Raw genomic sequence first — 24045 nt, 5'->3', positions numbered from 1 at the left:
TTCCTGATGCGGTTTTTAGGTGATAGTGCCAAACCTGCTTTTACCAAGAATCCAGAGCAACATAATTCACTTATATGCAGTTTTTCTTTACAAGTCAGCCTTTCTTTGCGATGGTTATATAGTTTGTAAAAGTAGTTGTACTATGTTCATTGTTGGCTTTAAAATCATTAATTTTAGTGCCATGGTTTCACATTAGTAACATTTAATTATTTTTTTTAACAGAATAATGGTTTAAGTGAGGTGGTTTTGTCCTGGTTTCTTACAGCCCAGATGGCCGTTAATCCATTAATGTTGCATTAATATTTGCTAATGACAAAACAAGGGAATTACAATATTGCACAGCAGCCTGGTTTTGGATAGTTGTGCATCCATTAATCATTTGTACCTAGCAGGAGTGAAAAGATGGAGCCATTAGAGGCAAGAAGGGTTCAGAGCACAGGACAGAGTGACAGTGAAGAAGTGGGTTTCTTAAAAAAGCAAATACTTGGAAGGTAAAGGTTGTAGTGGACTATATTAAATATTATAAAATCTGTTGAGAAAAAAATTATCAGGAAGCAAGAGATGACTAAGAGGATGTTTATTAGAAAAAAATTGTAAGTATAAAGTGAACTCACTTTGTGCAAACTCTACTGTAGTATTTGTTTTCCTAACTCTGTTGTTCTTAACAGAAAATGTATCATTTTCTGCATAGAGCTGACACTCTTAAATATAAAAAGCTACGTTTGGAATTGGAATTTGAAACCAGCACTAAAAATCAGACAGGCAGAGGCTACAGTTTGTAGAGCTACAGCTGAAATGTGAAAAACGTGGAAGTACTCACCGTTATTAGGTCACAGGATAACACAGGTGGGAAGAAGTCTGAGGGTCTGTAGTCCCATCTACAGATGGGACTGTAGATGAAAGCAGGGTCAGCTCTGGGATCACAGCTTTGTCCAGTCACCTCATCCCAAAATGGAGGTCCTACAACCTTTCCAGACAAGCTGCTTCCAGAAGATTTTTTTTTCCTTGTCTCCAGCTTGAATCTTAATTGTATTAATTTCTGCCCCTTGTCTTTTGATCTCCCATCATGAACCATTGTGATGAGCCTGGCTCCATCTTCCTGATAAACTCCTCGGATGTACAAGAAGGTTCCTATGACAGGGTCCACCAAAGCCTTCTCTTCTCCAGGCTGATTAAGCCCTGTCCTCTCCGCCTCTCATAGTGTCTGTGCTCTAACCATTCAGAGGTTTTGGAGAGGGTTTGGTTGATTGGGTTGTCACTTTTTTGTTTACTTTTTACAAAATACTTTGCAGTTGCAGAGACTTGGTCAGAATTGCATACAACTAAAGATTAACCTCTAACAAATGAATATGTAGCAATGGTTAAGAGGTTTAGACTGAGTTTCATGCTCTCTGAATTGAAGTAATAATACTGTATAAGCAATGGATTGATTTTAATAACTTTTTTCCCCTCTGTGGAGCTTTAAATTTAATCTAACCAAACTGATTTCCAGACTCTGCAACTGTGATACTGTAATTCTGTATCTCAAAGATCTGTTGCCCTGTAAAGGAGATCTAGCTCATGGAAATCATTAAAGTGAAACAAACCAAACCAACAAAAAACAAACAAACAAACAAAACCCCAAACCCACAAACATACTGTAAGAATCTGCTGACTTACAGCAAATTGTGTTCTTGTAACCAAAAGCTTCGGTAGTCTCTTTTACAGATAGCTGACTCAGCAGATTACGTTGTCCCCAACTTTGTGCTAAACTGAGGACGATGTCTTGTGTTGCATTGCTTGTTCTCAAAGGCAGTAGTTGATTATTTTTACACTGCATTTACCCACTATATGAAGGAATTGTCATGTGGAACTAACTTTAATCAGCTGTGATCTCTAGTGTGCTAGAACTTAGATGCGAAGTAAAACTACATGGGCTCATTTGCAAAATGACCACTGCCCTTCTTTTGGAGTAGGATTCGCCAGCTAGAGTTTGGAATTGGGTTGTACCAGGGCACTCGCATGAAACACATAGTTTGAGTCCTTTACATTGCAGATTGGGAGTTTTAGCCTTTGTGGTTGCTTGAGTCACTACACTTAGCAATTTTCCAGCCAGCTGGAGGTAAAGTAGAAATGAAAATCTACCCTTGGTAGAGGAGGCAAGCACTTCAAGTACAATGGGAAATAACTTGGCATATATGAGATTTCGCAGAGATAATTTCATTGACCAAACCCATGTGCAATTACGAAATTTATTTTTCTAAAGCTGCTACCTGTGCTGCACAGAAAAAAAAATATATACCTGCTTCTGTGATTGAACACAGCCTTGCTTTTCAAAGTGCCTTTGAATGTAATTCTCTTCTTATTTGCTGTAGAAGTTTTAGACCCCTGCCACCTCCTGGGGGAAAAAACCCTTGTCCTTAAAACATGCATTTCTACAAAAAACTCACTGCTCGGTACATGTCAAACTGAGGAGGGGTATACATGAGCTTGAGGTGTAAGACAAAAAAGTTGTTGGACATCTATAATGGCAAGAAAGTGAGGGGAGCATAATCACAAAGTAAGGAAGTGATATGCAGGTTGAAATGAGGTTCTAGCCCCAGCAAACAGTCAGATGTGTGTAGAGAAAGTTATGTAGATGGTATTTTTAATCTAAAAAATCTTGTACATTTATTTGCTTCCCCCCCACCCCCACATTCCTCTCACCAAGTATCAGCTTCACATCTTGCTTTGTTCCACCTATTAAAGTACAACTGTCAACACTGGTGGTTGGGAAGAGTTGCTAGTAGGTAGATAACCCTGTTAGTGCATCCTGGAGAAGCAGTAGTGATGGACTGTTGCCTCACAGTCAATCTAAGTGTTGCTGTCAGGAGGAAAGCGGAGCCAAACTAGCACAGAACTAGAAGCTCTTAGCTTTAAAAACATCCAAGTTAATATTAGCCAGTAATTTTATTATTGTCTTGGAAGGTGTTTCCAGTTTGCACAGGCGGACTTGTAATGAAAACTTCAATGTAAACCTATTTCTAATGCCCAATTAAAATACATTTACATGGATTTCTTCTTTTTTTTTTTTCCCCCCCTTTAGGTCTGTTATTTTTCTTACGATGGAAAGGCTGGTTGTCTATCTACTGGTTATTAGCACAGCCGTGAAGGCCATGATGTGTCCCAAAAGATGCATGTGTCAAAACCTGTCTCCATCCTTCACAATTCTCTGTACGAAGACGGGGCTTCTCTTTGTGCCCCCCAGTATTGACAGGAGAACAGCTGAACTAAGGTTAATGGATAACTTTATCACTACACTTAGGAGAAAAGATTTTGCAAACATGACTAATCTAATTCATTTGACACTGTCAAGGAATACAATAAGTCAAATCATGCCTTATGCATTTTTTGATCTTAAAGGCCTTCACGCCTTACACTTGGATAGTAATAGACTGACCTACATCAATGAAGATCATTTCAAAGGTTTAATTAACCTTCGACATTTAATACTCAGTAACAATCAATTAAACTATATCTCTCCTGGGTCATTGGATGACTTTATTGAAACAATTGAAGACCTAGATCTGTCCTACAACAATCTTGTTAACGTTCCTTGGGAAACAATTGCCAAACTTTCTAATGTCAATACAGTCAGTTTGGATCATAATCTCATTGAGTTTGTGCCAGAGGGAATCTTCTCAAACCTTCACAAACTTGCCCGTCTAGACATGACCTCCAACAAGTTGAAAAAGATCCCTCCTGACCCTTTGTTTTCCAGAATACCGGTGTACGCCAAGTCTAAAGGATCTCCGCTCTCGTCCCTGGTGCTTAGCTTTGGAGGGAATCCTTTGCACTGCAACTGTGAACTCGTGTGGCTGAGACGTCTCACCAGAGAAGATGATCTAGAAACCTGCGCCTCTCCACCAGAACTGATGGGCAAATACTTTTGGTCTATTAAAGAGGAGGAATTTGTCTGCGAACCCCCAATGATAACGCATCGAACCCCAAAACTAACAGTGACGGAAGGCCAAAGTGTCTCTTTGAAGTGCAAAGCTGTTGGTGATCCAGATCCCTACGTTCGCTGGATCTCACCTGATGGGAAGCTGGTCTCTAACACGTCTAGGACTATTTCTTATGAGAATGGTACTCTGGATATTTTGGTTACTTCTTTGACTGACAAGGGCACGTTCACCTGCATAGCATCAAATGCTGCAGGAGAGTCGACGGCTCCAGTCGAACTCCTCGTTACCCCATACCCTAACCTTGCTAACAGCACCAACTGCGATAAAGATGCGGAGCCTGGCCCCTCAGATATTCTCATATCTGCCAAGTCCAGCTTTCCAAATGAAACAAAGGCTCAGCAAGAGAAGGTGGTCATGGTTGCTGAGCTGACGTCATCTTCTGCTCTTATCCAGTGGCCTTCTCAGCATCACCTCCCTGGGATTCGAATGTACCAGATTCAGTATAACAGTTCTGCTGACGACATACTAGTGTACAGGTAACGCTGCTCACATTCCCATGCTCATACCTCTGTGAAGTAGGCAGTGGAAGTAAGAAAAAAGGAGAGCATAGTTTGACATATTCCGTGTAATAAGAGCTATCCTGCAAAGAGTAACTGTAAATGGGGGGATGAGAAGGCAATGGCTGCCTTAGACTTTGCTTGTTAAACTCCTGTTGTTGAGGAGTTACACTATTAAAACTAATAATACATCTGCTTCTGTGCTGCCTCTTGAGGATCTCTAAACTCTTTACAGACATAATTAAGTTTCATAGTCCAGTTTAATGGACCAAGTGAAGCTGATGAGCAATATCTTAGTTGTTAACGTTTAAGGAAATTGAGATGGAGATTTTAGTTACCTTTTATGCTGATTAAGTGTAATTATTTTACTTAAAAATATGGGGAAGAGAGAAGAAATCAAGATGCCCAAAGTTGCGAGATGCCCAAAGCAATGTTCTGCCTATATGGCTATGGCCTTACCATGTTAAGCCAAACCTTCAGCCCATATCAGTTCCTGCGTGTTTCCTTTTCTCTACTTTTGTGGTGTCATGGGGATAAAACTCACTGGTATGAATTGGACACCACATGGAAAGTTTTAGGTTATGTGTTTGTGCGGTTTTCACATTTGTCCGCTGGAGTAAAATTTACTTGGGAATAACTATTTAAGTCTCCGTGGACAGCATGCAGATTACGTTTATAGCTGTTCCCTCATGCAGGGCTGGTTGACTTTCTGATTATCTGCCTTTCTGTTTATAGGCTTTTGCTTGGGATTAACCAGGGGTGGAAGGGATAAGGAGGGGTAGAATGACTTGAAAGTGGGAGCTAGCATTTGATTTGGATTTAGTGTTTCATAGTTGTGCGCTTCGTAAGGATGATGACTTCTCTAAACAGAGTCATAATGATTTTTCTAATGAGTGATAATGATTATTTCTAATGTAATGCCACTGGTTGCACTAAAGTTTGGAGTGGAGTAAGCGAAAGGAGAATGATATCTTATAGCTTCAGTAATATACCTGAAAGTTTGGGTTCAAATCTAGTGCTTTGGTAAGCAGTCCCCTAAGGAAAGGAATGCAGGATAGTCATTCTGCTGCGATTCCTATTTCAAATGCCTACCATTGCAAGCAAATTCTTGTTTAAAAAAAAAAAAAAAAAAAAAAGGAACTGTGTATGAAAATGGCATGAAGTCCTTGAAACAGACGTTTCACTTTACAGTCACTTGGGATTTTCAGAAGTCTCATGTTAAAACGCCCATCCCCAGAGTCTCTTTGAGGAAGGATGCCATCCATCCTCCCGTTGTCACGGCTACGAGCTAGAAAGGAAGCAGGAGGTCTCAGGGTAAGCAAGGGTCTCTTAAGAGGGGGTGGGAGGATGCCTTGTTGGGATCTGACAGGGATGGCGAGGAGCCGGCTGGAAGATGAAGCTTCATTTAATTGTCAGCTGTGACAACGTTTGTGACATTGCTGTTTGAGAGAAGCACAAAGTTGCGAAATGAAGGGAAATGTGAAGCGGAGATGTCTCGATAGATGTGACTGGGGTTTCTAAAGGGATTTTATTCAATTCTCCCACTAGAAAGTGAAGTGAAGCAAGCAAAGTGAGAAGCAGCTAGACCTGGTAGGTGCATCACAGGCATGGCCAGTAGTTTAAGAGAAGTGTTTAATGAGATTTTTCATCCTTTGCCATAACTGCTGGTCAGCCGATTTGGCAGCCTTCATACAATTGCAGCTATTCATTCTCAATGAGTTTTAAACTTCCCAAAGTCTCTAAAAATAAATCAGTGACTAGTGTGGTAGCTTGTTAATAAATCTATAGACTTGAATACTGCTGCTGCTGAATGGCCTCGTTCCTAAAGAAGAAGTGGGGAAGAATGCTATATTTCCATGCCCTTTTCTCAGCCCAGATTCCTGTTAACTGAAAGGCTTAGATTGGTAACAAAACCATAAAATACTTGATGCTTCAAATCACAGAACAGCGATTTCAAATAATACAATGTAATAGACTGTAGTATAATGGGCATCTCAAAGATGAAAATTTGTGCGTTCTCATTCAGTTCCCACAGTGAGTAATCATCAAATATAGATCCTTAAAGGAAGTTTTGTGCTAAAGTGAGAGGAATGGTAATTGGGCAGCAATTCTGCATTTGCGGTTATCTGAACAACTGCTACTTCAAGTTATGCTATAGATGTCGGAGTTTTTTAAGTTGAGCGTCTTAATGTGCGCTGGAGAAACAGGAGCCCCCCGGTTTGTTTGCTGACCCTTTGCATGGTCAATGCGTCTCGGACTCCGTGTTTCTGGTAAGGTATACAAACATCTCTTTCATGGAGTCAGTCTGTTGATATATGAAGATGTAAATAGATGTGCAGTAGCATACCCAGCAGTGGCCATGCTTCAGTGCTGCCAAAGGAGTTTTACAGAAGGTGAAAAGCTTCCTTCTACCTAGAGGACACTGTGTAATTTATTTCTGGCAGGCGATAGCTTGCTGCCTGGAAAAAGTATTAAGCGGTGCAGGATGCATCAGAAACCTGTCACTTCTGTCAAGTTGAGCGGTACCATGGGAAGAGCAGTTGCTATGGCAACTTTGCTTTATCTTGCAGATTTAAGTTGCTCCTTTGACTCCTTTATTTTTCCTCATCTTTCCATTTCCTTCTCCGTCTGGATAGGTAAGTGTGGGTAAGTGTGTGTTCATCTGTGCCCATGCCAGGAACCTATGGACGTGAAGGGAGGGAGACAATATTCTTCCAAATTTTACCTTTGGACTGCAATCAAACTGTCCGTTGGTGTATGTGAGAATAACATACGTGCCCTGCACGTGGTTACGCTGCCTGTGTACACTTGGACATAAGTGCACCATAATTGCTCCTTTGTTGTTCCCAGTTTGGGAGATTCACAACACATGGCCACACAGCGATTTTCCCAGTGGTGAATGTGGAAAAGAAAATAGGAGTTGTGCTTCTGGCTCTGCCAGTTACTGTTGCCTCAGGTGAGTCACTTAACTCCTCTCTTTCTGTGAAATGGAAACTATCCCACTGACCCATCTCCTGGGACAAGGGTTAGCAAAATTGAAGGCAGACATTAGCTCTGGAGAAAGAAAATTGCATCAGAGTGAAGCATCTGGCAAGATGAGTAGCAACAATCCAGAGTTGGTAAATTAAGGTGCAGGTAGCAATTTGCGGAAAGCATCAGTATTGAAAGTAAGAGCCTTGTTTGTTTTCGGAAGAAAGGTTGGAAACTGTTGTTGTACAGCCATGTATAGAGTGAATCAAGAATTGTAATAGCCACTTTGTGCAGCTTTTCCTTCTCTGAGATATAAACGGATCTGTATTCTTTAAACAGCTTACAGTCTTGATGCTGATTACAGTTCTTGCGCAATTTGGACTTCACAATGCTATAATTTTAGTTTAACTGTCATTGCTCAAGTGTCCTGCCCAGGTTTCTAGTGCTAGTCTTGGGGAAGAGATATCAGCAGAACTGACCTTTCGATACTAAAATAGTAGTGACGAATATTATACAAGCTTTAGAAAGCAATAATTAATCTGGGAGAGAAGCCATGCTATTTTATTGCTGCTTTGTCATGATGTGCACACATGTTTGTGTGTACGTATAGATGAAAATGCTCCTCTTATGTATGCTGATAGAGTTCATATGTATCTTTATGAAGATGACTCCTTGCATTAGGTTATGGGATAAAAGGCTCATCTCCACGGGACCCTGGGCCACGTCTCTCTTGTAGCCTAGCTCGCTGTGCAAAAGAGAAGTGGGGCAGCAACTGATGCTCAAAATGCCCTGAAGGGAACTGCAGGTGCTCCTGTTTTGTCTGCCAGTGCTTCCTCAAATGGCCAGCAAATTAAAGATAAAAAAAGTGATTTTGTATTTCTGAGCTAGGCTGGCTAAACTTCAATTTTTACCGCAGTTGATATAAGCAGCAGATTACTAATGCTTCATAACAATCTGATTGATGTTCTAGTCAATTAGAAGCTGGATCTCATAACATCAAAGGCAACAGTCTCCTAAGCATTGAATTTAATCTTTAATAGCTAGTGATCATCTAACTTTAATTAGCTGCAACTACATGCTATAAATTAGAAGATGAGTATTTAATAGTGATGCTTCTCTATAGATAATTGAGAGACTATATATTGCATAAAACTGCTGATAATATGTCCTTGTTTTCTCTGTTGAGAGGAAAACTTAGAAATTGAAAGGCAGACCACTTTTAAGATGGAGTACAAAGTACTGTTGTTTAAAGGGCAGAGCTGTCACTCTTGGGGAAAAGGTGATATATTGCCAGATCAATATAGCAATGATTACATCTGTTGCGTGAAAAGCAGTTGGAATCAGCCACGCTACGTCTGCTCAAAAATTCTTAAATTAGTTCAGTACAGTGCAATGGAAAGCCTCAGGACCGTGCTAGATTTCAAAGAGTGAAGTTTAAAAGAGGTTTTATAGCTCCTCATTGGTCAGGCACATGCCATAAGACTTTGTGTTTCCTTTCTGCGTGCCCTTGGCACACTGGACCCTGCACATGCACCGTAGGGATGGACTCAGGTTTGCAGGGGGTACAACATGCCCCTCAACCAGTGGAGCTGCTGCATGCGCATGCAGTAACTGTAGTGATTTGGGAGTACGTCGGGATTGCCATGGTTATCCAGCAAGCCTGCACATCAGCGGTGGCTGTTTGTCAGGAGGAAATCTTGGACAAATGGTCATGTTTGCATTTCTTCACCTAGCCAGCAGTTATTCCTCAAAAAGGTGGATATAGCAATGGAAGTCCAGAAATACAGGAGCCATCTGACATCTGTAAATATCACATAACTTGTCACTCTTTGGCTTTAATTTTGGTATCTTTTTTCCTTATCTTGCAATGTAGCAGTTGTCATGGCAGTTTCCAGGTGTCTTCAGGGAGTTTCTCCTTGGAAACCTCTTCTTCAGGTTTCCCTTTCTGAGGAAAAACCTTACATTCTCATAGTTGACTGCGTGCTCAGTTAATCAGGATTACCCTTACTAAGTTGGTTTCCTCAAACCGCAGAGTCACTTCTCCATTTTCATTCCCCTTCTTCCCATGCCCTGTGATCTTTGTTAACAAGGCTGCCCACCTGATTGCTGCTGGAGCTGCATCATGGTTTATCAAAGACCCTGCAATTGCAAATGATGGATGGTAGTTGTTGCGTTATGGAGAGATCTTTCAAACGTGAAATATCAATGTCTTGTTTCCCAAGTATTTAAGATGCTGTGCTTTTTTTGGAGGTGGAAAACATCCCTGTTTCCTTTCGTACTGTTGATGCAGAAGTGTGGGGGTTTTTTAAGAATAGTATGAATAAGAATCAATTGCTGTCATTGCTTCTATCAAAAATTTTGGCATGTTTTTTGTGAAAGCTCAATAAATAAGAAACCTGCCGTCAATGCTTCATAACTGTCTGTATCTTCTGGTGCACGATCGTTTTGTTTCCAGGCTGTAGCATGAACCATGTGAAAATAATTCTTTTGAAAAATGCAGCCAGCAGCCTAGGTTCAGTAACGGTCTAGGATTTTATGCAGTCTTAGGAAGGTGGTTTTTGTTGTTGTTGTTTTTACTTCCACAGATGTCATAGATTGTATTTGGGTCTCAGTGGGTGTTTCTGTGAAAAAAACAGACTCTATACTGATTGCTTTTTAATCCCTTTAATCAGCTGAGTAAACTGGGTGCTCAGGAGTTTGTTGACAGAATCAGTTCAAAAAGACCTCCTGTCACTGGAGTCCCTCCCACACATCAGATTCCCCATCCCTTCCTTTCATTCCCGTCATTCCCTTCCCAACTGAACAGTTGAAATGGCAGAAAAGAAATTCTGGTTTTCAAACCTTCAAAATGGTGGCCAAAGTAAAAGTGATTAATTTGAGGCACTCTGGCCACAGTATTACACTTTCCTATGGGCAGCATCATTGATCAATTAGAGTCCAAACAAAAGACTCCATCTCGATTTTGAGCTGCTCAGTTTATTTTGTTGTTGTTGACAACGTTGCTAGGAAATATTTCCAATCTCACAAAATGATGTTCTGTCAGAAGTTTTGTGAGCACATTTTACAGTTGAGCTTTTACCAAAGGGCTTTACTTGTTACTGGCTGACTACAGATGGCAGGGGAAATGCTGGCACAGATTATGGTTTATAGATGTTAGTGCTCTTAAACCAGTTACGTTAGCACTCTTCGTTTAAATCTGACAGTTACTGTTCTGCTATTGATCCATTTGAAAGATGGTGCTTGTGGGCCAACATGGAGAGTCTGTGATACTAGAGATGTAAGAGAAAAGGTAGTATACTTTTAGCTACAAAAAAAAAAAAAAAATATTTGGCAGAATTGTGTTTAAAAAACACAGTTTGGGCAGCTTTTATAGGTAATGGGAACCAAGCTCCTGATGAAACTCTAATGTAAATGAAGAGGGTTTTTTGAGAAAAAACTCATGGGTAGTAATTGTGAAACAACATAATAATATTTCTTGAAGAATTAAAAAAGACCAAAAAAAACCCCGAAGAATAGCCAAGTAAAAGGTTTTTGCGTCCCTGGAGATTTGAGAATCTCGTGGCAGTCGTGGGTTTGGGGTTTCTGTATCGCTATTGTGAAATGTCTTTCATGCAAACTAATGATTTAAGTAAATGACTTTGATTGCTGCAAGCTCTTAGTTTGAGATGGAACAATTCCACTGAGAGGTTGATAAGCTTTACCCCGCTTAGAATCACAATGCCTCTATATCCCAGTCATTTGGGGCCATCGAGGGTCATATGGCATCCCGAGTATGTTTCATAACAAACCTACAAACTAGTCAATGGTGCTTAAATTGTTATTGGGTCAAACTAAGTGCTAATGGAGATGTTTGTTCTGAAGATGCCATTCTCTAAACTGTAGTCTGTGGGTTCTGATAGAATGATAAAGCTTTCAGATGATAGCTTGCTCCCAGTATCTACCCACATGCTTTCTGGCCTTTCCTACAAGTCCTCGCCATTCACCACAGCCTGGCACTAAAGACCTGACTTTGTTACAGCCGCTATACTCAAGCTTGTGCTAATTTTTCAAGCTGATTGAATTTAACTGCTATTTGATCATTTATAGCATTACTGAAATAAAGTAAATATGGTAAAGGGAACACTATACTCTACTGCAGAAGTAAATGCTCTGCAGGCATAAGCGAGAAAACATGCAGAGGTTAACTACTGACATGGCTGTAGGCAGATTGCCTACTCAGTTGTGAGCTGTCCTTACTCATTTGTAGAGGTTTCCTTGAAACTTCCTAAATATGCCAAAATAGCTACCTTTCCCAGGAGAAGTGTCTGTGAATAACTGCTTAGGTAGTGAAGAAACCTTATCAAGACTACATTGTTCTCCTTATTCATGGAGCTGAAAATAGCCTTGTATTACCAGAAAAGCCCATAGAAATCAAATATATATTTGGTCTTATTGAACATTTGTACAGAAGATTTGCACAGGAGATCAGAAAGATTTAGAACATCCTCTTTTGGGTGACAGCTACTATAAAAGTATTTCAGCAATAGCTGGGCACACTGTAATACAGCATATTCTGCTCATAGCTTTCCATGGAAATTAGTCAAATTTCAATACAGAACTCTTCAATGAATAATCCTGACAATAAGGCACTGCAGAAAGTTGTTTGAAAGAAGAAAAGTGAGCATCAAAGGCTGCTGAATAAGGCAAATAATATGGACATTAAGCTAGAAAACTGTACTTTGCATAATTTTTGCAATGACACCTCCCTCTTACAGATGGGCAGACTCCTAAAGACTAGAAAGATGCTTCCTGTGTGGTGTTTCCTTTCCTGTTGCTTAGCTGGTCTTTTTAATGGTGTCTTCTTCTGCAGAGGTTATCTATGACATCCCACAATTTTTTACATATTGTGCCCTGAGGTTTGGTGACGGTTTTGATGATGACAAGTGATTTTAGACTTTGTGCCATGGTTGGATGTAGTTGCCAGCAGTATTTTTCTGGGAGGCATGACTGATTTCAAAGCCTTTTAGTGTTTGAAGGCAAGCAACTAAATTCTCCATCTTCTCAGTCGCATCCCTTTGTATGACAAGCAAGAATCTTCTGCTTAGTTTCAGTGTAACTTGGTGTTTGAACTGAGGGAGGAATGCAGCCGTGTCTGAGCCATGGTGTTCTCTTGTTGTGTCTGGTCACTGTGAAATGTGGCTGAACAGAAGACCGAAAAGTTATTAGATATTTGTCTGGTAATTGATAATGGTATATGTTTTAGGAAGGTGAATGTCAAGCCAACCAAGTGGTGCTCTGCGAAGCACCAGTCACACCTAAGCATCGAGGGCCACGTTCACTTGGTGAGTGTGGGAGAATCGCCGGCTACAAACTACCAAACATTGTACCTGGAAAAGCAAAGGATCAATGAATTACTTTCCAGAGTCCTAGTCCAGTGAGACAACACAACCTTGGTGTTTTCTTTGACATGGTGTAACGTTAGATAATGACACCACTGAATTAAATTTGTGGAAGACAGGAAAGAGCAAGGAGCACGACGTAGTTTGAGGATTTAGTGGTCAGCAGGTATAAGAGATGTATAACTGCAGAGCAACAATCATGACAAAAGGCTTGTTCCATAAAGTAATGCTTGCAGGGCAGAGAAGGGAGGAGTCTGTTGTTAATGCTTGCAGCTGGGAGACCTCATTCTGCATTGCCTGCACTCTGAATGAGTAACAGCGGCCATGAGGAATTTCAAGGGCTTGTTCTGCTAGTCTGAAGCAGTTGCTAGCTTTGCACATTTCCTCCTACATTAATGTTGGATTAAATATCTCATTATGTACACGCTAGGAGTTGTTTGAGTGTTTCAGTTTGACAAATGAATCTTTGTGTAGTTTCCTCTCAAACCCTGTTTTTTCCTGCAGTAAAAATCTCATTAGCCTTAAAACCCAGCACGTGGTCACATTCTTTGGAGGTTGTGAAGCTGCTGTTATAAATTAAGGCTGGGGCAATGGTTATGATTTATGGTTTCGGAAATTCAAATCAGACATTTGGGGAAAAATATCTACTAGGAGGGTAGTTTAATGCTTGAGTGATGCCTGGAGAGCTCATGGAAGGTTTTCAAGTGTTGGCTAGGCAGAAGTGTGGTTGACCTGATCTACTGTTCCTCCTTTAATGTTTCTATGAATCTGTGATGGCACATGTACATCGACAAGGGAGTGGTTTTGTTTTTTCATAGTCACAGAAATTCAGTTGTTAAAAATGAAGTGGTAGCAGCCATGTGTTTGGAGGATAGTCTTTCAAAGGGTAGCTCTTCTTTCTTTCCAGTCTAAGCATTGTAGAGTCCTTAGTCCCACGGATGACTACTTGGAAAAGACTGTATGACAAGCAGCTAGTCTTCTCCACCACCACCACCACCACCTTTGTGGCCAGGAGAGGACCATGTGCCCACCCACTATAAATGCATGTAGTTTCAGGGATTCATCTGCAACAGTGTTACTTTACTCCAGAGAGGAATCTGAGCCAAACATACGGAGAGCTGGTCTGCAATGAGATCCTGTGATTAGTATGCTCATGACTAGGGTCAGCGGGAATTCGTAATATAGCATATACTCTTCTTTGGGGATCCTTCTCATACGTCGATTTAGTACCAGTGCTACTTTGTGGAAAGGGGATATTTGGAACTGACATAGAACAATCTCAGTGGTAGGGTTGCATCAAGGTAAGGAATTCAGTAAATGCTGTTATTGGGCTACAGATCATACCACTTAGTTGCAGGTGCTTGCACTTTGCTCTGATTGTTCTTACCGGTCACCTGATTATGAGACACTAAGCATCACAGAGCTGTTAGAAGATGGAAATAAGGTTAACCTGTAGACCACAGGTTTGATTTTGCCTTTTTCCCTCAATGTTCAAAATGTGCTTCCTGTGTATATAATATTACTAAAATACATTTTACAGTGTTTAGTTTTATCCTTTTCTGCCATTTAAGTCTTTAAGTATGTCGCTTCAGTTCCTTTATGTTTTTTTGAAAGTCTGACCATATTCCATTCTGCATAGGGCATGTTATGCCCTTTTATGCTGAAAACGTGGAAATTTAAGATAATGCAGATCAAAACAATAGATCAAGTGTGACTTCTCTTCTAGCCATTGGTGAGCGTGTGCACTCTAGTCCATGTTTGTTTGAAATAGCCAAGGTAAAGATATTGCCATCACTAAAATCTGTATCTTCCACCTCTACTGAGAAACCTAGGGAATGCTAGATTTGTGCTGCTTGGTCCAGTTGCCATGGTCATCTTCTGCTCTGTTAGTTTCCTCACAGTGGCATTGATAGTCAAAAGAGCTCTCCTTAGGCTCAATAAACTTGGATGTTTACTGTACTCATTTTCTCTTCCAGGATGATTCCAGCTGCTAGTAAATCCTTCTTCTTGACTGATCTGGTTGCAGGACGTGAGTACGACCTCTGTGTTCTTGCTGTTTATGATGACGGATTGACATCTTTGACCGCAACCAGAGTGATCGGATGCGTGCAGTTTACAACCCAGGAAGAATACAAACAGTGCCGATCCCTTCACGCGCAGTTTCTTGGAGGAACCATGATCATCATTATTGGGGGTATCATTGTGGCTTCAGTTCTTGTTTTCATCTTCATTCTCCTCATGAAATATAAAGTCTACAACAACCACCACAAAAATAAAACTACTAAAGTTAATAATGTCTGCTCTCAAACCAATGGAAGCCAAAGTGGCTCAATGGCTCGATCCACTTCTAAACTTGCAGAGAGGCGGGAAAGTTTGCACCAGGAATGCTCGGGCTCTTCCATCAAAGGAAAAACTGTTGTAGATTTGGATTGTGAAAAAGTGACTCCAACCAACACAACCTTTTTAACAACTGATCCATTATCTTAATGGCCATTTGATGGAACAGGACACACCAAGGTGGTATTGCTTGAAACATTTTAATGCGAGTGGTTGTATTTTAAGCTTCACTACTATTGTCTATTTTTAAGATCAGATGGTTTAAAAAATATTTTTTTAATCTGTATACAGTTCTTGCATTCTTAACTATTTTGTTTCAATATATTAAATATAAGTGTGTGATTTACAAGATTTTTTTACTGGTTCTTTTATAGCGTACACCTCTGGTATCAAGGCAGCAGCATAGCTAAATTCTACTAGGTTTGACTTTGGTGAAATGCACTATTTTTTCATTTGGTTACCAACCAGCAGCAAAATTGTACTCTCAGGATCCTCAGACTTCCTTTCTCACAGCATAGTCACTTAGCAGCTTAAACTACTCATCTCTTCAAGGAATGATTTGTTCTAAGAAGTTACTAGTTTCTCAATACTGAGTTATTTTTTGCCATAGGTATGTTGTATATGTGCTGCTCACAAAACAAGTAAAATTAGCAGAGGTTGCCCACAGGACGAAAAAAAAAAAAAAAAAAAAATATATATATACACTCTTAAAAAAGGAGACAGAAAATTGAAGTACTCTAAGTACTTTAGCATATTCTCTCAATTATTCAGTGGCACAGAAATACAAACTCATATTGTTTGCTTTGTAACAGCTGTTATCTGTCGAGACTGTACCTTTGAGAAACCTCCTCTTGTTCTTGGTAGTCAGATTTAGCTTTGTTTGGGCAGGAAGATGACCTGGTTTTGTTCTTTCTAAATTGTAAAACTTCACAAACCGGTTGAAATTAGATGTGTTTCACTGTGCACGTTTTTGCTATGCTGAAACCATGCCATAGTCTCCCGCTCTGAAAGTGTACTGGTGAAGGTCTTTTTTTTTCTTTTTTGTTGGTAAAGTTGTTGATTGAGGACCCACAGATTAAAGCTTCTGTGTCCTGAGGCACATTGCACTATCTCACTGTGACACTGCATTTTCAGATGGCTTTTATATCAGTCTCTTATTTCTGTAATAATGCATGAAGTGTAATGTAAGTGGCTGATAGATGAATTATGTGAATGTGTCTGGTCAAGTAATTTTAAACACATCATATTGAATAATGAAATGTTCCTTTTGTTTCAAGGGATACTGTCAGATCAAGATGGGCCTGAAGTTTAGGTTTTGAAATAACTTTTACAAAGCCTACGAGGAGCCAGTGACCTCAACTAAACAAAATGTCCCCTCTGCCATCCTCATTGGTTGGTGATTTTTTTTGGTGTTGTTTTGATACTTGGCTTTAAAAGCAAAACAAGAGAAAACATGAATACCTTTTATTTATTAAACCTCAAGGAATGGAATGTGAAAGCAATTGACAGGAGAGGCTTGCAAGCTGAGGGACTGGCTTGTGTCTTTTAAGGTGATTGTGTCGCAACTTAGCAATTAACAGAAAGAAAAGTATTTTTCCTAAGATTGTCCCTTTAACAGACTCGAAATATTTCTCCTGTTTGGATATGAAAGAATGGACCAAGAAAAGTTACCTGGCAGACAGCCAAATGCTGTTTAACTACACAGCAATTAAGTACTATACTTTAATAGAGTTAGTCTTACAAACTACCGAAGTATGAGGCATTTTTTGATGTTTCTGTGATGCACAGATTTGCTGAGGCCTATGTTCTGTTTTGATACTCAACCGTAAATGGAGGAAAAAGTAATTTGAAGGGATTCTGTTATCAGGCATATTTGTGACAGTGAGGTAAGACTATGCAGCTACACTCATGTTAGTTTTCTTAAAAAAAAAAAAAAAAAAAAAGCTATATGTGCAACTGTGCAAATGGATGCTTCTTGTTATGTAGATGATGATGACTGTGTCCGTGCTTTCCTGGATTTTCCTCTGGCTTCTGTCTGCCTTCCAGGGCCACAGACTCATCACTGGCGCTCCTAAGGTACAACCACCTGAACCTGCCTATGGTCACTGATTTGAAATGCTGTTGTAATCCCCACCTATTCCAGAGAGCAAATTTAACTTGTCTTTGGCCAGACACAAAATCCAATGCTGGAATTTGAACATGGTTTTCTTAATTACTGCAGCCTGATTGCTACGAGTATCATGAGTGGCTCAACCCACCTGTACATTAAATCTGTTTATTGGTAACATCCTGCCATTTTCTGCCAGTAGCAATTTCTGTCATGCCCTTCTATTTGGTTCCTACTTGTTAAACATGAAAATGCTGTGTGGCTGAGCAGCATCAGGTGGGGTTCAGGGACTGTAACTGCAAATGCTGTATTTTGACACTTCATAGCATGTATGTACCTAACACAGGTATCACAGCAGCCAAGTCTACCCCTTTTGCTGGCTCTTGGACCACAGGCAGAGACGGCGTGTTAGTCCATTCTGTAACTGCTGTTCTCTCTTGCTCCCAGGTTGTCCATCTTGTCGTTAGAAGAGCGTCAAGCCAGTATGAGCTGTGCTAGCATCATCCTTCTCTGCATGCAGTAGCAGGGGAATACTGGATTTAAGTATTTCTCCCTTGGAAATGGAATTGGGGTTTGGTGTGTTTCTCCAGGTTGTTTTAAGAGGCTGAGGTTATTGGAGAATGACTCTTAACTCCTGACGTCTCTATAATAGAAGCATAAAAATGTGGAAAGCAGCAGGAAGCTGCTTCTGAAGCAATTACTCCTTCAGAAAGATTGTGGAGGGGAAAAAAATGGGGGGATGTTATAACCGGTGCTGTAAAGGATAACCTTAGGTGAGCAGGGGGCAACAGCGGAGCAGTAGTTGAGGGGGGGGAAAGGCTCAATAAAGGCCATGCTCCTTCTCACCCGCCCTCATTCCTGCTGCCTCCCCTCGCTGCTGACGTTCGGAGCGTTGGCCTCTCCCGGTGAACGTGGCTGAAGTTGGGAGGAACATCGCTCTTCCACAGGAGACCGCGGCCTGCCCCACTCTGTGCCTTGGGACTGCCATCTTTCCCCTCTGCTCCACAAGGAGCCTGGTGCTTCCACCGCAGCTTCAGAGCTCGTCAGGGCAGCAGGGCGGGAGGCAGGGGGGAAATGGCGGCTGTTGCCCACCAGGTGCTGCGGTGGCGGAGCAGGAACGCCGCCTCAGCGCTCCGGTACTGGCACTGCCGAAGCGGCTACGCACGCGCGCGTTCAGGCCGGCCGCGGCTGCCTGCTGCCCACGGCGGGATGGCTGAGTGGTACCGCCGGGGCGGAGGAGCCCTGGGGTGGTGTGGCAGGGCTGCGCTCCGGCCTCTGTGGGGGCGAAGAGAGGAGGACGGCTTGGGCTTGCCTCAGCCTGACACAGTTGCCCCCTCGGAACCTCTCAGCACCCCAGTGCGCCTTCTGATGTGCTCTAGAAGCCTCAGTTTGCCCGCTGGTCCCCGCAGCAGCCCTCTCTTAGCCTCTTGCACCCTCCTTGGAGCCTCAGGAAGCGGCCTTGGCCCTCATTGCACACAAAAGCCCGCCGTGTGGCCTTCACTGGGCCAGTGGAGGGCTCTCGGGCACACTCCAACCGCGGGACTCCTCCGTTTGCCCTCTAGCTGTCTTAGGATCGCTCTAGGCCTCTCAGGATCCCTCCTGAGGCCTTCATTGCCCCCCCCGGCCCTCTGCGGGACCTCTAGCACCCTAAGAAGCCCCACTGGAGTGGGGGGCCTGGTCCCCTAGGCTCTACAATACACCACTTCAGTCCCCTCGGCACTCTTCCATAGGTCTTTGTGATGCCCCAGAGCCTTCTGCTGCTCGTCCAGCCTTCTTAGGAGCCCCCTGGTCTCCAGAGGACCACTTGTGAGGCATTCATGGTGACGGAGGCACTCTGTTTGTCCTCTAGCCCCCCCCGCAGTTGCCCCCTTATCACGTCTGGACTCTGCTTGGAAACCCTCCTGAGTCCCTCATGGGGCAGGGAAGTGGCGAAGCAGCAAACAGCAGATGCTGGGGCCTCGCTGGGATGCCTGGAGAGCCGCAGGATGGCTGGAGCTGGGCGCACCCTTCCTGCGCCCTCCCCTCGCTGCGTGATGGAGGGGACTGCAGGCCCCTGCGGAACACCTCTGCTTCTCCTCTTGGGTCTCGGCTGAGCTGTGGGAGTGGGAGCGTGAGGAGGGTTGCTGCAGGGCCATGAGATGGGGCTGCGACCTGAGGCCTTCCCGGGGCCGTCATTCAAAGCAGCATCCCCGCACCCCAGGGTGCTGTGCGTGGGGAAGGACTCTGGGACTGAAGCAAAGGAGAACTTCTGGAGGGCTGCTGGCAAGCGTGGGCATCAGGCAGCTCTCAGGGCAATCCCGATTCCTTTGGGGGCTGCCATTTCCCCTTTGCCCTCTGCCTCCCTAAGGAAAAGACTTCCCCAGGGGGTGAACAAACGTGGCTTCTTCTGGGGAAAGACTCGCCGAGGGGTAAACTTGTAAACAAGCCTGGGGCCAGGGTGCGCCGAGGGGCGAGCTGTCCTGCAGGCAGCGGGACAGGCCAGGGATGACGCTGTCTGCTCGGCACGCGACACAGCTGAAGGACACCGTGGGTTTGGGCTTGTTGTTCCAGCTTTATTAAAATACAGCCGCTTTCCTGAGGAAAGCTGCACCTCTGCCTGGCTCAGCAGCACCCGCAGCACAGTGCTCGCAGGCTGCATCCCCATGTGCGCTGCACCCTTGGAGAGTTCAGGATGAGGGTGGTCTGAAGTGCCAGGGAAGAGATGGCGGGTTCGCTGTCTTCTTGCATGGGCTGAAGAGCTGCAACTGAAAGAAACGGAGCCGAGATGACCCCCCGTGTCTGCAGAGACCCCCAGGCGTCCCCATCCAGACCATGCTCCCTACTCACCCCTGCAGATCTCAGCCAGCTTCTCCCTGCTTTGGTCCCTCAGGGGCCGCGCAGCAAGCCCTAGGCACAGAGCGTCGTCAGACCTCCCGCTCCCCAGCATGCTCCCAGCAGCACAGCCCCAGCCCTGCCGCCTGGGCTGCACGCCCTCCTCCCCCTCGCCAGGGCTGAGCCCAGGGAAGACCAGTAGCCGAGGGGGGTGGGACTGCGCAAGGCAGCCACCAAGCCCACCTGCGTGGGCAGGGGTGGGAGAGGGAGGCCAAGGCCCCGCGCGGGGCAGCTGGGGCTCTGCCAAAAGAGGGACCCCGGGGGCTGTGGCTCACCGATGAACCTCATGGCCATCTCTCGCAAGGTGGCCTGAGCGTCCCCCAGGTACGGCAGGCTCTGGCTCAAGTATTCTTCCGCCCTGCTCCTGTCCTGCACCAGCTGGAGAGAGAGAGCGAGAGGGCACAAGGGTACGGGCATGTCACAGAGCCTCTCCCCAGTTGGCCGAGCAGTCCCTCCTCCCGGCAGCCCTTGTTCCCCCGTCCCCCCAGGCCATTCCCGTCTCCTAGCCCAGGAGCTCTGTGGGAGTGAGTTTGAGAAAGAGCACAGGCAAGAGGGGTCCAATGGGTGCTGAGACCCCTCCATCCCACTGCAAGGCCCAGATGGGACCCCAGGGGCTTGTCCTCACCAAGCACTCTCCAGTCCTCCATGTCTGCTGTGTCTGCACCAGGTGTTTGAGCTCTTTCCACTTGAGGAGCTCTGCGGTGGTGATGAGGGCTTCCCCAGAGACCTGGAGAGCAGCAGAAGCTGGTTGGGGAAGGACAGCTGGCGTAAGAGCAAATCTTACACACTTAATGTCATCGAGGGGGAGAGGTGGGGCTCTACAGTGCGCCATAAGGAAAGGGGTGTCCTGGGGGCACGCCGGGGTGTCTGAACATGGGGCTCTGGGACACACCGGAGGGCAACAGGGAGGTCCCGAGAGCAAAGGGGGTCTGGAGGCACCCTGAGGGCCCCCAGGTACCCAGGGCTGAGCCAGCCCCGTGCCCCCCCACCAGGGGAAGCCGTGGCCCTCCCTGCCCAGTCGCAGTGGGACCCCCACACTGCACCACATGTGATCAGCACAGCTGCGGCCCCCAGCCCGCAGTGTCCAGCAGGACCGTGACGGGACAGGGCAGGAGCACGGAGCCGGCGAGGAGACCCCGAGCACAGCCCACGTCTTTCCCCGCCATCCCCGGCAGCCCTGGTGAAGCCGAGGCGTTTCGCCGAAGCTTCCCCCTTGCCCAGCCCTACCCCTTCCCTCCATCCCGCAGGATGGCTCAGAGACCCCCCAGCCACCCCAGGGTGGCCTGGGAGGAGGACAGGGCTCCCCAGGAGAGCAGGTCTCCACCGGAGCCCGACGAGGTGTGCATGGTCCAGCCGCTGCTGACTGGTGAGTGAGGTGCCCTGACACTCTGGGCAGGGCTGGGGCCAGCGACCGCACCCTGCTCGATGCCAGGATAGCCGTTTCCCCAGCATGCTGGCAGCACAGGTCCCATGGGTGGTGGGCATGATGCTGCCTGAATGACTCAGACAGCTGGGAGCTGGCCCCAGCACAGCCTTCCCAAGGAGGGAGAGAGCAGAGGGGACCCCGCTCCTGCTCCGGGGCACAGGCAAGAGAGAGGCAGCTGGGGGCTGGCAGCAGGCGGCGATGCTGTGGGACGGGGACCTTTCCTGCCTATCTGCAAGGCAGTTCCTCAGCCCGGTGCACTGGGGGCTTTCCCCACCGTGCTGTGCTCCAGCATCACAGAAGCCTGTCTGCCCTGCACGCTCCGGCCCTGACACACATGGGAAGACTGCGCCAGGGGACCGGGCATGAGGCTGCAAGGAGGGCAGAGCTCCTTCCTCTGCTCTCTCCTGTCGCCGGACTCTCTCTACAGCCCTCCCTGCTCTCCTGCTTTATTAGGTGTCAGCCAGTTACCCATGTACGAAGAGGAACAGGAAATCGTGGACTTCATCCAGGCCTTTGTCAGCAGCCCAGAAAAGGTAACCGTGGCCATTTCGAACACGGCTGTGCTGGCGTCGGCTGACAGGGGCTCTGCTGCCGGGCTGAGGTGTGCTGGCTGGGCAGAGCTGCTTCTCCCAGGCCTCCCGCACAGCACTGCACCCCCAGTGCTCCGGTCCCACTGGCCTGTGTCCCCAACTCTCACGCTCCTTGTTGGTCTCTCTGTCCCCCGGCTGCCAGGAGGAGGGCCAGAAGATTAAGTTCCTGAGGGCCATTTGCAACCTGTGCAAAAGCACCAGGTACTATACCTTGTCACAGCGCCTGGATGTCTTCTGCCACAGATACGAGCTGGCAGAGAATATCAAGGTGAGGGGACACCCGGCAGATCTGGGAAAGGTGGCAAGGCCCCCCGGCACTGGCACCCTCTGAGGACAGCCCTTGGGCAGGGCTCGGGTCTGGTGGCGCTGGGTGCTGGCAGCTGCCAGGTCCCATCCCGGTTGTGCTCTGCAGGTGCTGCTGCAAGAGGAGCCCAGGGACCAGCTGTCCAGGGCAGTGCGGCAGCAAGCCATGCTTGCCATCGCCGAATTGAGGTACCTGCCCATCCCTTCTGGGGACCCCCGCCCCAGAGGTCTGTGTCCACCTGCACGAGGCCTCGAGGCACTGCTCCCACCATCAGTGTCCAACTGGCCCCTCTCTCTCTCTTTGCAGCTCAGTGCTGACGGTGCTGGAGGGCAAAGAGGACATCCCCCTACACACTTGCTTCACGAGTGTCTTCCTGCTTCCTCCAGAAGAGGAAATGAGGAGCCTGGAGTCTTACCTCTATTTTCAGGTAAGGGCTGGGTGAGCCCCAGGAGCCCCCAGTCCCTCTGGGCTGTTCCCTGGCCACCCCGTGCTGCAATACGACCAGAGCTCCAAGGCAGGGCAGGGGCTCGGCTTTGCTTTCCCACCCTCATCCCTTCGTGCCCTTCCCATGGGCCTGGCCACGTCCAACGCCACAGGCTGCTCTGCACACAGCAGACTGTCTGCCCCCGGGTCTCTCCCGGGCACCGCGAGGCACCGCGGGAGTCCTCCCTTGGCGCTGGGAGTTCAGACCAGTCTCCTGGGCGTGGGAGGGACAGCAGAATCCACTGCCACAACTCTCTGTCCTCTTTGCAGACCCTGCGAGCCATGGACACCATGCTGGAGACGGATGGTGCGCAGCTGTTCTGCCACCAGAGTCAGCGAGCAGCTGCAGAGTATCTTTCAGGTCTGGCATGTGAAAGGGGGGGCTTCACAGGGGCTGTTCCTCACCCGGGGGGAAGGGGGTGTCCACCCTTGCGTGCATGGTCCTCACCCCAGTGCCATGCAGAGAGAGGCACGCTGCAGGGAGGCTGCCCACCTCCCTTGTAACCAGGGGGCTGCCCGGCAGGCTCTTCTGGAGCACAGTGCCTGCAGAGGGTGGCATCTGCCTCCTGCCCGGCCACAAGGTTGGCCCGGGGGATTTGTCCCAAGCCTGCGAGGGACCCTAGGGCAGGAACCCGCTACAGGCTTTGCTCGAGATCCCAGGCAGCCTTGACGGACTGTGAGAGTCCAGCCCGGGAGCCGAGCAGTGCTGCTTCTGCTGGAGGCCGTGTCTGCTCCCAGGGCACACCAGCAGCTTCTCTCTTCCCAGATGCTGCTGAAACTTCACCAACTCTGAGAGAGCAGCTGTGCGGGAGAGGGCCGCGTGGGAGGGATTAAGGTTCTGAGCCTTTGCTGGCCAAGAATTCCACACTGAAGGTGAGGAGCCAGGCACCCTCCAGCCAGGCCATCTCCCCCTCTCCGCCTCCCGCACACCAGAGCAGCCTGCAGCTCTCCCCACGCGGGGCTGCTGCCCAGCTAGCTGCTCTGGGAGCCGCGGCCGCATGGCCCTGCAAAGCCCTGACTCACCAGGGATCCAGCCCTGGGCACACTCTGGTTCAGGGCTTTGGCACCAGCTGCCTGCCCTCAACCCTTCTGCTGTCCT

General features: G+C 46.3%; 1 protein-coding gene across 4 annotated transcripts in view; it reads left to right on the top strand.

Moving 5' to 3' along the window:
• LOC115337691 (leucine-rich repeat and fibronectin type III domain-containing protein 1-like protein) overlaps window positions 1-17450 on the top strand; it is a 58279-nt gene extending 40829 nt beyond the window's left edge. For 3 of the 4 annotated variants that reach the window (XM_030006100.2, XM_030006099.2, XM_030006098.2), the window contains 2 exons: window positions 3065-4459; window positions 14805-17450. In XM_030006100.2, coding sequence (XP_029861960.1) covers window positions 3084-4459; window positions 14805-15315 — 1887 coding nt within the window. In that variant the 5' untranslated portion in view covers window positions 3065-3083 and the 3' untranslated portion in view covers window positions 15316-17450. The remainder of the gene's footprint in view (window positions 1-3064; window positions 4460-14804) is intronic. The other variant, XM_030006101.2, reaches the window with a different exon arrangement.
• Window positions 17451-24045: the final 6595 nt, after the last annotated feature.

This window comes from Aquila chrysaetos, unplaced genomic scaffold (assembly GCF_900496995.4).
Source record: "Aquila chrysaetos chrysaetos unplaced genomic scaffold, bAquChr1.4, whole genome shotgun sequence".
NCBI classification, from domain to species: Eukaryota; Metazoa; Chordata; class Aves; order Accipitriformes; family Accipitridae; genus Aquila; species Aquila chrysaetos.
The sequence above is the reverse complement of the archived record's forward strand: the minus strand, read 5'-3'. Positions and strand labels throughout refer to the sequence as shown.